At 35.0% G+C, this 14,080-nt stretch overlaps 2 protein-coding genes across 3 annotated transcripts; both read right to left on the bottom strand.

Annotated features, from left to right (window-relative positions):
• Window positions 1–4,953: 4,953 nt before the first annotated feature.
• On the bottom strand, window positions 4,954–8,303 carry LOC107917793 (uncharacterized). Its single transcript, XM_016847109.2, has one exon. It carries the CDS (start codon window positions 7,896–7,898, stop codon window positions 5,094–5,096), a length of 2,805 nt encoding a protein of 934 aa, XP_016702598.1. The 5' UTR covers window positions 7,899–8,303; the 3' UTR covers window positions 4,954–5,093.
• Window positions 8,304–8,454: 151 nt separating this feature from the next.
• LOC107917794 (probable ubiquitin-conjugating enzyme E2 25) lies at window positions 8,455–13,380 on the bottom strand. 2 transcript variants are annotated; one of them, XM_041075492.1, is made up of 8 exons: window positions 13,244–13,380; window positions 12,920–13,028; window positions 11,203–11,343; window positions 10,097–11,089; window positions 9,936–9,999; window positions 9,539–9,678; window positions 9,133–9,444; window positions 8,455–8,978 (listed from the first exon to the last, which is right to left on the bottom strand). In XM_041075492.1, exons 1-8 carry the CDS (start codon window positions 13,363–13,365, stop codon window positions 8,682–8,684), a joined length of 2,178 nt encoding a protein of 725 aa, XP_040931426.1. In that variant the 5' UTR covers window positions 13,366–13,380; the 3' UTR covers window positions 8,455–8,681. The 2 variants fall into 2 exon arrangements, with proteins under 2 accessions (XP_040931426.1, XP_040931429.1); XM_041075495.1 differs by having other exon boundaries at window positions 13,165–13,296.
• Between the last annotated feature and the right edge of the window lie 700 nt (window positions 13,381–14,080).

Genomic DNA, 14,080 nt, shown 5'->3' with positions numbered 1-14,080 from the left:
ATCGAATTAGAAGATGAAAAAAATATGGCATTAAAGCTTATTGAGTCTAGTTTCTCATAGAAGAAATAGTGTAAGCAACGAATTTGTAAATTTTGAGATATAATGAATTTTGTGAGACAAGGTCAGAATGAATTCGGGTTCCCCTGTTCTGACTTTGAAAAATCATAAAAAATTTAATAAAAACAATTATGGGCTTAAATTTATATGTCTATAATCCTTAATGAGTCTATTTTTAAGAAAAACAAACGAGAACATTATTTGAATTCTGTATGAAGAGATAATTAATTTTTAGTGAAGAAGGGTCAGAACTGTCGACAGCAGAACATGGGTGAATTTAAAGAATAAACTGTACTTATTGGATAAACCAAAAATTCTGAAAATTTTATAGTAAAAATATATATGAGTCTAGTTTCAGGTAAAATTAACGGATCTTAATTTTGAGTTCCGTAGCTCAAGTTATAAATAATTTAGTGACTATGACTCAAGTAGACAACTTTGAATGAACTATAAATAATAGTTGAATTATAGAGAATGTTGCATATGAACATGAAATGTATTAAATTGATAATTAAATTTATTTATTTAGATCCGGAAGATTCAAATACGAAGCTAGATCGAGGAAAGGAAAAAGTTCGGGATTAGTAGATTTTTATTGTTTACAAACAAGTATCAAGGTAAGTTCGTGTAACTTGAATTATATTCTTAAATTGCTTGAGATTGTATGTTATTGATGTGAATATGATTTGAATGTTCATTGTATGAAAATTAATGAAACATTGATATATTTGATAAAATGGGAAGAAATCCCGGTTGAATAAAAGGAAAATTCGATGGATCTCTGAAAAGGAATTGACGGTAAAAAGGATCTAGCCCGGACGGGTGATCCTATACTGATATAGCTCTCCCGAAGAATATGTGTAAAATGGATTTAGCCCGGACGGGTAATCCGAATTAGGGTCTGAATTTAGCCTGGACTGGTAATTCAGATCCAAGCTCATTAGAGTAATTGTCGTTGCAAGGGATTTAGCCTGGACTGGCAATCCCGACAATACTCTATGAGTTTATATTGCAGGGGATTTAGCCTGGACTGGTAATCCCGCTGCAAGGTTGAGGTTCGCGGGAGTGTGCTCTCTGAAATGGATATGTGCGCACATGAATATGAATTGACGGACCCGGAATTGTACACTAAAAGTGTACCTCTGAAAATCCATCGAAATTCCGATAAATTCAACGGGATAAGTATAAAAAAATAGCAAGGAAATGGAAATTATGATATTGATGAGCTCATCAATCATAGCATATATTATTGGTACATGAAAATTATTGTACTAACTTGAATGTTGAGTTTGTGCATATTAGGGTAATAATGCATTGAATGGATATATGGATGTTTATTGTATTGTATTGAAAATATTAGGTAAGTATAATTCTTGTTACATGAGCTTACTAAGCACGAAGTGCTTACCCCGTTTCCTTTTTCCCTGTTTTGTAGTGTTAAGAGTTCGGAGGTCGGATTTGGTCGGAGACACATCACACTGTCAACCTCAGGATTTCGGTATATAAAGAAACTTTATTGTGGAAATCAATGGCATGTATAAGCTAACAAAGTAAATGTTAACGTGAAATGAATGTAAAGTTAGCCATTAGTATGGTTAACAAACCTGGTTTTAGATATGTGATGACGTTATCTTATAAATATGCATGAATTTATCTTGAAAATATGTTGAATTGATTTGGTTGATGTGGATTGGTCTCGATTTAATATTGCAAGAAAGGTTAGATATTTATAAAGGGGCTATATTGAATATAAAAAAAATTAATTCGTAAACTTCGGTAATGCCTCGTACCCTATTTCGGCAATGAATACGGGTAGGGGTATTACACCCTAGGGTTTCTGTTTAGGTTTAGGTTCTTGGGCCTTTTGGGCCCCATAAGTTTGGGCTTGTTTTAGTTTTAGGTTAAGTTGTAAAATTTGGGCTTTGTATGGACTGTTAAGAACTTGGACTTTATTTATTTTTGTGCTTTTAGTTTTTATTAGTTTGGGCCCGGGCCAAAATTGGTGAATCTCATGATTAGACAATCCAACATCAAAAGATTATTTTTGAAAAAAATTATGTAAATAAATTAAATCTTAAATTCTGATTTTAAGGTTAAGTTTATTAGTGATTAACTTATCATCACAATTCACTAAAGAATAAGTTTGTATATCCTTTATGTCTCTTTTGCGTTTTTGCACAAAATTCTCATGTGATTTGAATATTAGAATTAGTGATAAACTAGAGTATATACAAATTTTTACCCCATGCTTGGCATATTTATAGATGATTTTTCTTTGGTTTTATTGAATTAGATGCTCGTAATCATTTAAATTCATGTTTTACACTTAGATGAGTATAGGAAGGCGAAAAAAGCAAGAAATGAGCCAAAATCGGGCAAAATGGGCCTAATTCAGCGTGGCACACGGCCTAGGCACTTCCACGCGAGTGATCCACACGCCCATGTGTGACACACGGGTAGACCACATGCTTGTGTGTCATGGCCTGTCGACATTAAATCAAGTCAGAATTGCACACTGCCTGAGCACCTTCATACGGCGCATGGCACACGGCTGTGTCCTTATCGAGCCTAAGTCTAATTCTACTCGGAAAAAGGCTAATTTTGGACTAATTTGGGCATTCCAAAGTCTATATAAACACCCTAGAAGAGGATTGAAGGGAGACAGGGAGAGTAGAACGCGGAAAGCACTCAAGGTCAGCCATCAGAATATCCCAGAAGCAGGATCTCTTTCAAGACTGAAGATCTCCATTCAATTTCTACCGAAGTTTTTGGGTTTCTTTATGTTTTGTTGTTTTCCTAATTTTGAGATGTTTCCCTCTATTGTTATGAACTAAATTCCCTAAATACCTAAGGGAAATAAAACCTAAGACGAATCTTATTACTATTTGAATTATGTGATAAATATTTGTTCTTATTTTTAATTGTGAATTAACCCTTGCTTTAATATTCCAGGATATTAATTCAGGTTTTTGATGTGCTTATTCAGAGGAGGAAAATTCCTTGTTTAAGAGTAGATCGCCCATAATTAAGCTGAGTTGCATGCAATCCTAGAAATAGGACGACATAAATCTGCCGGATTAGAGTCAAATCTAATAAGGGAATCCATAGATCAAGTTAATGCGACAATAGGAGTTTTAATTAGAAAGAATTTCGATTAATCAACCTAGAGTCAGTTGTTTTTAGTCTCGAGAGAGATATTAACAAAAATCAGGGATTCCTACGGATTAAGTCAAGTGAATAAATCATCTAATTTAGAGGTAATAAGTGAAGATTAGGTGAATTCTTCCTTGGGTATTGTCTTCTCCATCGGTTTTCCAAAAGTATTTTCCAACTTTAATCTCTGTCGCAATCTTAGCTAATTAGATAATTAATTTTAGATTAAAAATTCTCTTAATTGTTAGGCTAGATAATAAAAAGATAGTAATTACTAGTACTTTTAGTCCTCGTGGATACGATATTTTCGGTCTCACCATAACTATACTACTGTTCGATAGACGCGCTTGCCTTAGTCGAATTTTTAATTAGTTTTACAACCATCAATTAGTAAGAGACTCATCTTCGTATTTCACACTTTTTTTAATCGATGATTGTACCTCTCTCCTTTGTTTGTTCTTTTCTTTTCTTTTTTCTCAAGTTTCTAACAATCACTCTTGGCCAAAGTTCATACTCAATCTCTTTTAGAGTTTTCATTTTCTTTGTTTTTACTTATATATAGAAGCTTATCCTCTTGAATTCTTTCTTGAGTTTCACCATCACTATCTATTTTCATCTCCAAAGGTATATGAGCTCAAGGAATTTGTGTCCATATTAATTGAAGATACCTATGAATCATTATTGTCCAGTGTTGGTGTATTAAGTTGACAAAAACTAAAAACAAATTAAGAATATAAAAAGAATTACGCGCCACTAATTTTTTTAAGGCATAATGATAAATTTAGCCCTCAACATTTATGTCTTTTGTTAATTTCTTCCTTATTCATTTTTTTAATGATGTTGGCGTGACACCTGTGCAGCAGCTCACGTGTGTTTAATGTTGACATGATACTATGTGTCTTGTATGTCATGTCAACAATAATTTAACAATTATAAATATCTTCAAATAAATAAATAAATAAATAAAATGACTCAAAATTAAAAAAAATTTAAAAAATTTAAAAAATTAGGATGAAGTACATATGAATTGTCATGCGGGCTATCATGTTTAAAAAATAGCAATTTGACTATTTTTGAAAGACTAATGGTCAAATTCGACTATTTTAAAAGATTGATAACTCAAAAAAAATTCAAATTGACAAAAAAATATAATTAAAAATATTAAATAGAAAAATTTCACATTAAGAAAAGATTTAAACAAACAATACCACCAATTAAATTAATAAAAGTAAAATGATTTACAATTTGAATATTTAATTTTTAAAAATTATTTTGATATAAATTTTAAAAATTATTAAGTCCTAAAATCTTGAAGTAAAAAAAAGGTCTTGTGCCGAATTAAAAGGAAATCTAATTAAATTAAAATATAAAGAGCTTGTCAAATCTCCTCTAATTTGTCGAGATTACCATTGAAAATATTATTATTTTTTCTCTTTTTTTCTTGTGCTATTATTCTTCCTACTCCCGACACATCTCATTTTAATTGGGAACTTGGTATATACGTTTAAAAGGGAAAGTACAAATAAAAAAAATATTAAATAGAAGAATAAAATATTAAATAATAAGAATTTTACATTAATAAGAATTTTAATGAAATAATACAATGAATAAAATTAATTGATATTTTAATTTAATAAAAATAGAATTAATTAATATTTGGATATTTTAAAATTATCAATAGCATATTTACAGTTTGAATACTTAATTGTAAAAAAAAAAAAAAGATCATGAGTAAATATGCTGTTCACTATTTGTAATTTTAGGGTTGGTGCTTTTATAAATAGATATATAGAACCACAAAGAGGTTTAGGTATATATATATATAGGAGATAGACATTAACTGGGAAATACACACCAAATGAAGCACTAAACTTGTAAGGGACTTATGATTGACCCACCACTGGGATTTTTTCATAGTTTTCCCGCCATCTAAATCTCTTTGGAACAATGCAGCAACCACCAAATTGCTGTTGCAAGTAAATGGTTGCAGCAAATAGCGAAACACCAATAGGTATAATCACATCCCAAGCAGTAGAGAAAAATTCCTTAGCAGGGTTCACATAAATGAATGTTCCCTTGTATTCAACATAGGTGTGGTCACAATAAAGATCGTATGCATGTGGCAGCAACCGAACCAGACTCGTACCGATATAGAACAAGGGGCTAAGTGCATATTCTCTAGAGTTTGAGAACGTATTGAACAGTATCTGGGGAAGAAGGAAACCATCTGAGATTAAACCTGCATAGGATTTCAGGTCATCCAAAGTTGAACGCTGCCAGTAGTCGACCGGACGAGTGGGAAGCAAAACGATCTCGCGTTTATAGTTCCCCCTATAGACAAGCAGGACAATTAATGCACCAGAAACATACAGTGATAGTGTGACAAGCAAGGTCATTTTCTCAGCAAACCATAGGCCTTTTCCGTTTCCATCATTTGATCTACTCGAAAATGCTTGTTGGAGAATACGGAATTGCAACAAGAATGCTACCATTGAAGTTATCCTTATGATTACCTCATTCACTTCGAGCCATCCACCGGTTTGAAACAACATGGTATCCTGATCACGTTTCCGATAGAATAAGGCTTCATAGTTAAGCACCAGAGGAATCAGTTGGCCCATGGTAAGGATAGACATAACCAGTGAAGTAAAAGGGAGTGTTTTAGGATGCCTTCTCGCATGATAGACCTGAGATCTCAGAAATAGACATATAAGTGTTTGAGATATTACAACCATCACAATCTCAAGATCCATTGCCCAAATAGTATGCCTAGCTTGTTCCCTGCTGTAAGCAACTGAAGACACATCTAGAGGATCAAAGTAAAGATCATCAGATTTGTCCCGTGTGCTTTCGATTCTTCCCCTTATATACCCTCCATTCTCAAACCCTTTTACAGGAGCAAATTGAAAGTTCAGAAGAATCTCACAGTCTATAGAAGTATTTGAAGTATTTCCAAGTGCTCGATCAGTCAATGCAAACTTTCTGCAACCAACCATACACAAGCCTCCGGTGTCAGCATCATAAACCCCTTCAGCAGTAATCTCCATTTTCTCATCAGGTACAACAGATACATAATTTTTAGTAGCTAACTTCTGAGAAGTGTGCCATTTGATATCTATCTTATAGCTAATATTGGCTCGGCCTTGAGGTTCCCACCTTGTAGGCCTCTCAAAGTCATCATTACGGATAACCGTAAGTGCTATGCCGGCCTGCTTGCAAAACTGATTATTGACAGTGAGAGCATCAGCAGAACCACTAGCAGTCCTTCCTTCGGAACTTCTAACAGACATGTCGAACTTCATCTCGGAAGAATAGGGTCTAGGGTATCTTTGTCTCCTGTTTCTGTCAAGCTTCCTTTCCGGGCATTCATTTCTTACCCTGTCAAGTTCAGTGTATTCATACTTCAAACTATAAAGACCCTCAATGAGAAACTCAGTACTTCGAAACACGATTTTTTCAAAGTACCCTGAATCATGCACAGTTTTGTTACTCCAAATTTGCCCCATTATGGTACTGGTCTCTTTAATTGACAAGATTGCAGGGTACGTCAAGCTCAACCTTGTTGTGCAATCTCCAACATAAGCATTAGACCAAGAGTTTGCTCTGCCGAGAAACCGACAAAGCAGAACATGCAACTGATTCTTCTTGTCATCCCACATTCCTTCTCCAATCAATGTTGTGTCGGGATTGAAACGCTGGTCGAGCCTTGAAAGCTTGGTATGATCATCAAACTTTAGGAAAACCCGAACTCTCTTTCCAACATCAGTACAATTAATGATACCAAAAGATATAGAACCAGGCAAATTTTGAACCACCCCACCAACAGGGAGGCACTTCTTGTTGGATCTACAGCCTGTATACTCCAAATTAAATACATATTTAATTGCAAGGTTTGAGAACTTTGAACAAAAGGATCTTCCTCGCAGTATATTGTACATAGATAAATTCTCTTCGAGATCACTTTCACTGGAAAATTCGTCACCAGAATCTCCAGACGCAAAGGTGAAGCTGTAATTCATTTGTCGAACCGTCATTAAGGAGATGGGCTCAAAGTAATTGTTATCATTGATAGGACTCAAACTCTTCAAAGTGCCAGTAATCAAAGTAGTAATATTACTTGAATTCTTTATATTATGAAGCTTAAGAACGGCTGCAGGTGTAAGCAGATTACCATCTTTGAAGTATGAAGAACCTGTTCCAACCATACAAAGTTCCCCCGAAGATTTGGACCAGAAGCCGTGCACCTTCAAAATGAACGGACTTGTAAAATCAGCCACCACAGGCGGCGTGTGAGGTGTGAGAACTGAACCTTTTGATGGTCCATCTTCGTATAAGAAGCTGTGTAAAACAAAAGGATTTTGGAGCTCGAAGCTTCCTTCGATCATAAACACACCATCTTTATCGGTTTGGCTCACCTCAGTGGTGTAAAACGAAAATGAATTTGTATACCTCGTTATATTTGTACTTACAACTCTCAAATTTCCAAAATAGTAAAAACCAGATTGGGATGGACCAAATGGACCGAATTCGTAATCAAGAGGTTCAGAGTTGGGGACTGGTTCAGGGACAGTCGTTAAACAATGATCAGAGTAAGAGTCTATAACAGATGAGACAGGTTTCACTGACAAACTAATGAACAGAAAGGAAATTTTGAATGTACATAGCCATAGAAAGATTGAAGGTTTCATTGCCTTCGTAATTTCAAAGAAGGAACAAACAGTTTTTGATGTCTAAATGATTTTTTGTTGAATTTGTCATTTTCAAGTCTACATGTTATATGGTTCAAGCATCCAAAATCGAAATATTTTTTTATTACAGAATAGACAAAGACTGCATCGAAGGTCCAGAAAGTCGTTGAAACTTCCCCAAGTGGGATGGATTTTCACCTTAGATGCTTTTCTTTAACAGGCCTGCATTGTCAGTTTGCTGAATAACACTATTCTCCTTTCTGCTGGAAACTGATATACATATATGCCAAGGAGGCATTGGTGGAATTAGTGAGAACGCAACCTCTTGAATGTTGACATAAATTGTACAATATATAAAATATTAAGATGAAATATTGGAAGGATGAGAATTTCTCATACATGGGTTAAATTTTATATATGTAAAATAATAAATTGGTCATCCATTGAACTTTGGTTTTCTTTGACCAGATTAATGGACATACTAGCTCGTAGATGCTGAAAATCATGAGAATCATCGGTAGCAACTGCAAATACCATTTAACCAAAGTAGCTAAGGTAGAAGAAATAGTTGGAGATTGATAATTCAGATTCGGGTAAGAACCGATAACCACTATCCATAAAAGGGATCAATGTACGTCAGAGACTGTATGTGAGCATCCTATGAAGGAAAGTATAGGACACTTCTCAAATCAATTCTAAGTTACTAGCTGAGGACTCAAGTTAAAACTACTATTCATATTTATAAATGAAACCAAGTTTCAAAATTTTTATTTTAAAAGTAGTTCACGATACTGGAACCTTGGGAATACTATCAACTCGATTGTTTTGACATTTAGGGACAATGAGGAATTTCTCACAATCCTTTACTCCAAGTACCGTAAATTCCTTCACCAGCATATTTACACATCCGGAGACAGAGTTCTTAAACTTCTGTGAGCAGCTCTTGTCACCTTCATCAACATCTTGAACCCCGCCTTTTACCAGGCAACCTACCTGAGCACCATCCATGTATGCTTTACATGCCACAAGTATATCTTGAGCACGACGGTAGAAATGGCCCACTACAAAATCCTCAAAATGCTGCAGCCAAACATTGCTCTATTAGAATTTAAGCCAAAGAGAAGCAATTGCCCTATATTATCATAATAGGAATATCTTAATCCAAACTATTAGTTCCGGGTTCCAGCTTATATACACCACCGAAAATATCAAGAAAATAGTTCTTTCAACTTACCTTTGGTGGCCTCCTCATTGAGTAGATCATTGTCTTCAGTGACAATATGAATGTATCCTCGTTGTATTGTCGAGACAGTAATTCACCTTGTGGCGTGCCTCTATGATGAGCCCAACCAGGCTCATTAAAGTACGGATCCTGGTTCAAGATTAGAGCCTGAATAGATACCAGAACTTGGAGCATGGTAGACATACCAGGTATCCACTTCTCATTCTTATTACCAGACCATGTGTTTAGAAGACTAAGGCATACTTTCCCACAACTGTACAAATTTGGATTAAGGCGCAGTCCACCAGAGTGGTAATAAACTTGCTGAAAAACAATTCTTATTAATCAGTCCAAACACATATACCAGAAAAAATGATCATAGAAGATACAATCAAATTCATAAACCACAATTACATACAGGGGGTCCTTTAGGATAGCTAGCAGGGAAGAAAACATCAAAGAAGAAGAGACCATCATGGTAGGGAGTGCCCTCTGCTCCTATAATTACAGCCCTCAAGAGATCCATTCTTGATTCATAAACCCTAACAAAAATAGTGTCTGTTGAAAAAGTTGAAACGGGATTGAGTAAGAAACAATGTTACTTATACATTCCATCAGTACAAAGGGAAATTGTTGCAAGAAAAGTAAACGATCTCAGCTGTTAATATTTCATGAAAATCTTGATCATTTTGAATCACAATACAGGTTTGCAGCATTCACTAAATGACACATTTGTTTAGAAGGGATGAAAACAAGAAAGAACAAGTTATCAAATGGACACTCTCTGGGAGAATAATTCAACACTTAAAAATCACCTGGTAAATCCTTCTCAAGAATTCTCCACTCCTCCTGAATCTTCTTTGCCCAATTCTTCGGTGGCTGCCGCCAAGAGAATAACAGAAACAAGTTCACTGATTGAAAAATTAACATAACTATAAAAGGGGAAGACCTAAATACAACTTGAAAGGCTGCTCACCTGCTTCATTGAAGCACCACCAGAGGCATAGTGATGGTCTGAAAAATCTTCAACAGTATCAAACTGTTTAAAAAGTTGGAACTTACTGAGGATCTCTTCTTCGTTTACATTTTTCTGGTTTCTGATATCTGCCACTTCTTGAGGAGTAATGTAAACACCATCAACTGGATCAGGAAAACTTGTATAGTTATTGTGCTTATTGAAATTATATTTTGGTTTCATCGGGGGTGGCCACCAAGGCATGGACGGTTCTGCAACCACGGTGTGATTTAGATCTATAGGTGTAGGAAAATTTGAATTCAAACTACCAGCACCAATTTGCTTATTTGCAGCAGAACTAAAGTGACCCAAATAAGTTGGATTTACTGCATGAGGCAGCATCATTGAATCAGAGTGACTCCCATTACTACCATTATTTGAACCACCAACCTGGTAAGGCTGGAATGAATTCCAAAATGGAAGACTTTGACTGCTCAATTTAAGTTGTGAAGTAGCTGACTTCTTACTTTGAGAACCTTGTGGAAATAACAAAGTAGAAGGAACAATTACTTCTCCAGGAGAATGACTCACAGGATCTGCTGGGTTATGGAAACTCGAACTACTAACTAAAGCTGCCTTCTTCATATGAGCAGGCTCTGACAACCATGATGAAAGTGACTGGTCATTCCCATTAGCGCTCAATTGAGTCTTTGAGTGAGAAGTATTAACACTTGATTGACTGTTTACATGAGAAGTATCCTTTTTCCTCTCAGAAAAGTCAGCAAACCAAGGGATGGATGCTTCTACTCCAGCAGGAATATCAACATTATCAAAATGTGCTTGCAACATGGCATACTCATCAACATCCATGAAGTCATTCCCGTAATAGTTATCAAAGAAATCATCATCATAGGTCAAATCACAATCAAGGTTATATATATTATGTGATCCTTGGGTAGAATGTTTAGAAGGCTCAATCTTGTTTAATGAAGCAGGAGATTTGGCCACAAAGTCCTGAGGAGAAATGGGAAAACAGTAAACAAAATCAGAGATCCAATATACATTAATTTTGATGTTAGGCACAGTAAACAGTAACTACAGCAAGAACGCTCCAATCTCTCACATACCTCAGCTTGAATAGCATTATAGATACCAGAGCTACCTTTCACTGCCTTCCCTTTGTTCCTTACATCAACCCTCTCATCGAGGATCACTATATCACTTGAATCTCCATCATTATCTACATCAATTACTTCATGAATAACAACCTACCAAGATATGAAACAGAAAATTTTCAAGTAAAACATGAGGAAGATTTTTCTAAAGAACAACAAGATTGTGCAAGACACAAGTTAAAAACACATAACGCAATAGAAAAAGTAAGGCTTTGATAAACCTGCAATTGTCTCTATTTCTAGAAAGTAAGCTTATATCATATACAAGATGTTTCTTGGAGCAGATAGCTAGATCTGGAGTTTGTTTTTTCAAAAAAACTGAAAATACATCAAGTCAACCTTAATTTCAGTAACAGAGTTACTGCAAGATGCTTTGCCAACATTCTATCCGATCTATGGACATACTCTGTGGAAAACTGATTGTCTGCTGTTCTTTCTTTCCCAATTCAAATAACAAAGATCATGACCAATGTTAAGGTCATTAGCCTTTTCCAAATTTTAGCAAATATTGAACATTGTCAGTCTTAGACACAAGCAATTACAGAATTTAACCCCTATTTAAATGCTTAATACTATCTGCAAAATTTTATCAGCATGAGGATATTGATTTCAAACATTTAGCTCAAACTGAGATCAGTTAGCTCAAACTAATAACTAAAGAGGTCCTAAAAAAATGCCTGATAACAAACCAAACCACATGTGAGCATTGACAAATGTGCTTGAGGCAAATTATATTGGTTTCAAACATCTATTCTAACGATATATATACATATATCAATAAGTTTCATCCAGTTGATAAAAGAAAATATACCTAAGAAATATTTTAAAAGCACATATAAACTATTTGAAACCTCAACTAAAAAGCAAAGCATGATCTTCTACTAAAACGAAGCCATTTTTATACACCACCAACACACAGTTGAAACCCACAGTCACACCAAAAGGAAGTTGAATCTTCAAAGCGCAGCATTTGAAACTATTAGTAACTTATCTACCAAAGGGACCGAAAAAAAGTACCCAAAAAGGGTTAGGGTGCAAGGATAAATAAGAGTTCAACCAAGAAAACATGCTCAGTAATCATCACCTACATTACCAAGCATGCCTATTACATGAGCAAGGTTAGCTTCTTATAAATCCCCGAGACAGTGTCAAAGGAAGGACCCATAGTTTCAAACTGTTCGTTCCGTGGCCCTGCAAGCAATGGTTCCCTAACAAATAAGGGAGGACATCTAACAGTCACAACATTGGCCACAACTCCCTTCTATTATTAGTACAAAGACCAAAGTTAGGAACCCCCCAAAAAAAATGAAAAGTAAGATGGAAAAAATTTGGTAACTTCAAACTAACATGATTGGAAGAACGTAGTCCCAACTTCCCAGTCACAACACACAGTGATAAGTGAAATCATAAGTTTTCTCTGCAAAATTTTCAAAAATTTTCCTCCTTTAAACCCTAAAAAATCAATACTAAATGATCAAAAAAAGGACCAACACAATTCCACGATAAACCGATCAATCAAAATTCCAATAACAAAAGCAACAACTAAACGATCAGTATATTTAATCAAATTTCATAATTCTAAGAAATTTTTTTTTCTAGAATAAGTTAAAGAAAGGCGAAAAGAATTGCTTTTTTAAAAGAAAATAACTAAGTTAATCTTGTGTTTGACCTGCTTTTTCTTATTAGACTTAAAAGAGTAAGGAACCGGAGGAGGGATCTCGATTACTTCAGGGTCCATGGAGAAACCGGAACTCGCAGTAGAAGAAAGCAATCGTTTCCTGTTTGGACAGTGAGAAAGTGAGGAGAGAAAGTGAGAGAAAGAGCAAGAAAAGTCATCAAAGAAAAACCGCAAAAGACGCTCAATTTCTATTCTTTTATTTTAAACAATCAATACAAAATAATTTAAGGAAGGACTTGATATTGCGCGTGTTATAATAGGCTCGATGAGTAGACGGCGGCGGCGATGGTGGCAGCGGCTTTGTAGATGACATACCAAAAAAAAAAAGTATCCTTCTCTACTAAAGAGATCGTTCTGTCTGGCTCTACGGCTTCGCGCCTAGTCGTGAAGAAATATATAATCAGCTTCCTTTTCCTTTGAATTACCAATTTTGCCATTGATTGGTTTATTAAATGTCTCCTTTTTCTTACGTGGCAGGAGTTGTAACGACTGTGGGAAGTTTCAGTGTACTTGGTTGTAGAAGATCAGGGTCAAAGCTTCACGGGTACGACAGTGTAGAGTTGACTCATATGTTGACGCTACAGTGGTTTTTTGCACCGTGCGATAAGGTTGCCAAAAACGGCTAAGATTTAGAAACGTGAAGACTTGAGAATTAAGATTAAGCCTCGACCGTCCATGCGTGGTCTTGTGGGACTCGTAGAAGCGTGGGCGAAAGATTAGTGGAAAATATTGCTGATGCGGATTTTCAAAAGTATTACCGACGTGGAAAATGAATAATAAATAAATCATAATAAAATAGTATCTCTTTTTTTAGTATTGTGCCGTATAAGAAAGAACTAGTACATGGGCTCACTATCAAAGGCCCAATGAATTTTTAGGAAATAATCAGATATGCGTGGCCTTGACTAATACATGAACACACTATTTGATTATTTCGTCAATCATGTCAGTTTTTAACAATATAAATAAATAATTTAATAGAAATAAAGATTTTCTTTTTTAAACTAAAGTACAAAAACTAATTTTTTTTTCAAAAAGTAATTTAACTCTGTAATAACTTTGTTTATTTATGCAATAATATGGGCATATAAGCGAGAAAAGAAAAAGGTAAAGGTTGTAATGAGGAGAACAAAATTGATTTTTCTTTGCTAT

This window comes from Gossypium hirsutum, chromosome A01, assembly GCF_007990345.1.
Source record: "Gossypium hirsutum isolate 1008001.06 chromosome A01, Gossypium_hirsutum_v2.1, whole genome shotgun sequence".
Taxonomy (NCBI): domain Eukaryota; kingdom Viridiplantae; phylum Streptophyta; class Magnoliopsida; order Malvales; family Malvaceae; genus Gossypium; species Gossypium hirsutum.
The sequence above is the reverse complement of the archived record's forward strand: the minus strand, read 5'-3'. Positions and strand labels throughout refer to the sequence as shown.

What these genes read in the sequence shown, in the direction of transcription:
- LOC107917793 (XM_016847109.2), bottom strand. Translation starts at nt 7,898, where the DNA reads ATGAAACCTTCAATCTTTCTATGGCTATGTACATTCAAAATTTCCTTT.
- LOC107917794 (XM_041075492.1), bottom strand. Translation starts at nt 13,365, where the DNA reads ATGGCAAAATTGGTAATTCAAAGGAAAAGGAAGCTGATTATATATTTC. An exon ending in AAGGATACTTTTTTTTTTTG is followed by an intron (nt 13,029 to 13,243) that starts GTATGTCATCTA and finishes CTGTCCAAACAG; the next exon opens with GAAACGATTGCTTTCTTCTA. An exon ending in TCTTGAGAAGGATTTACCAG is followed by an intron (nt 9,679 to 9,935) that starts GTGATTTTTAAG and finishes CTTTTTCAACAG; the next exon opens with ACACTATTTTTGTTAGGGTT.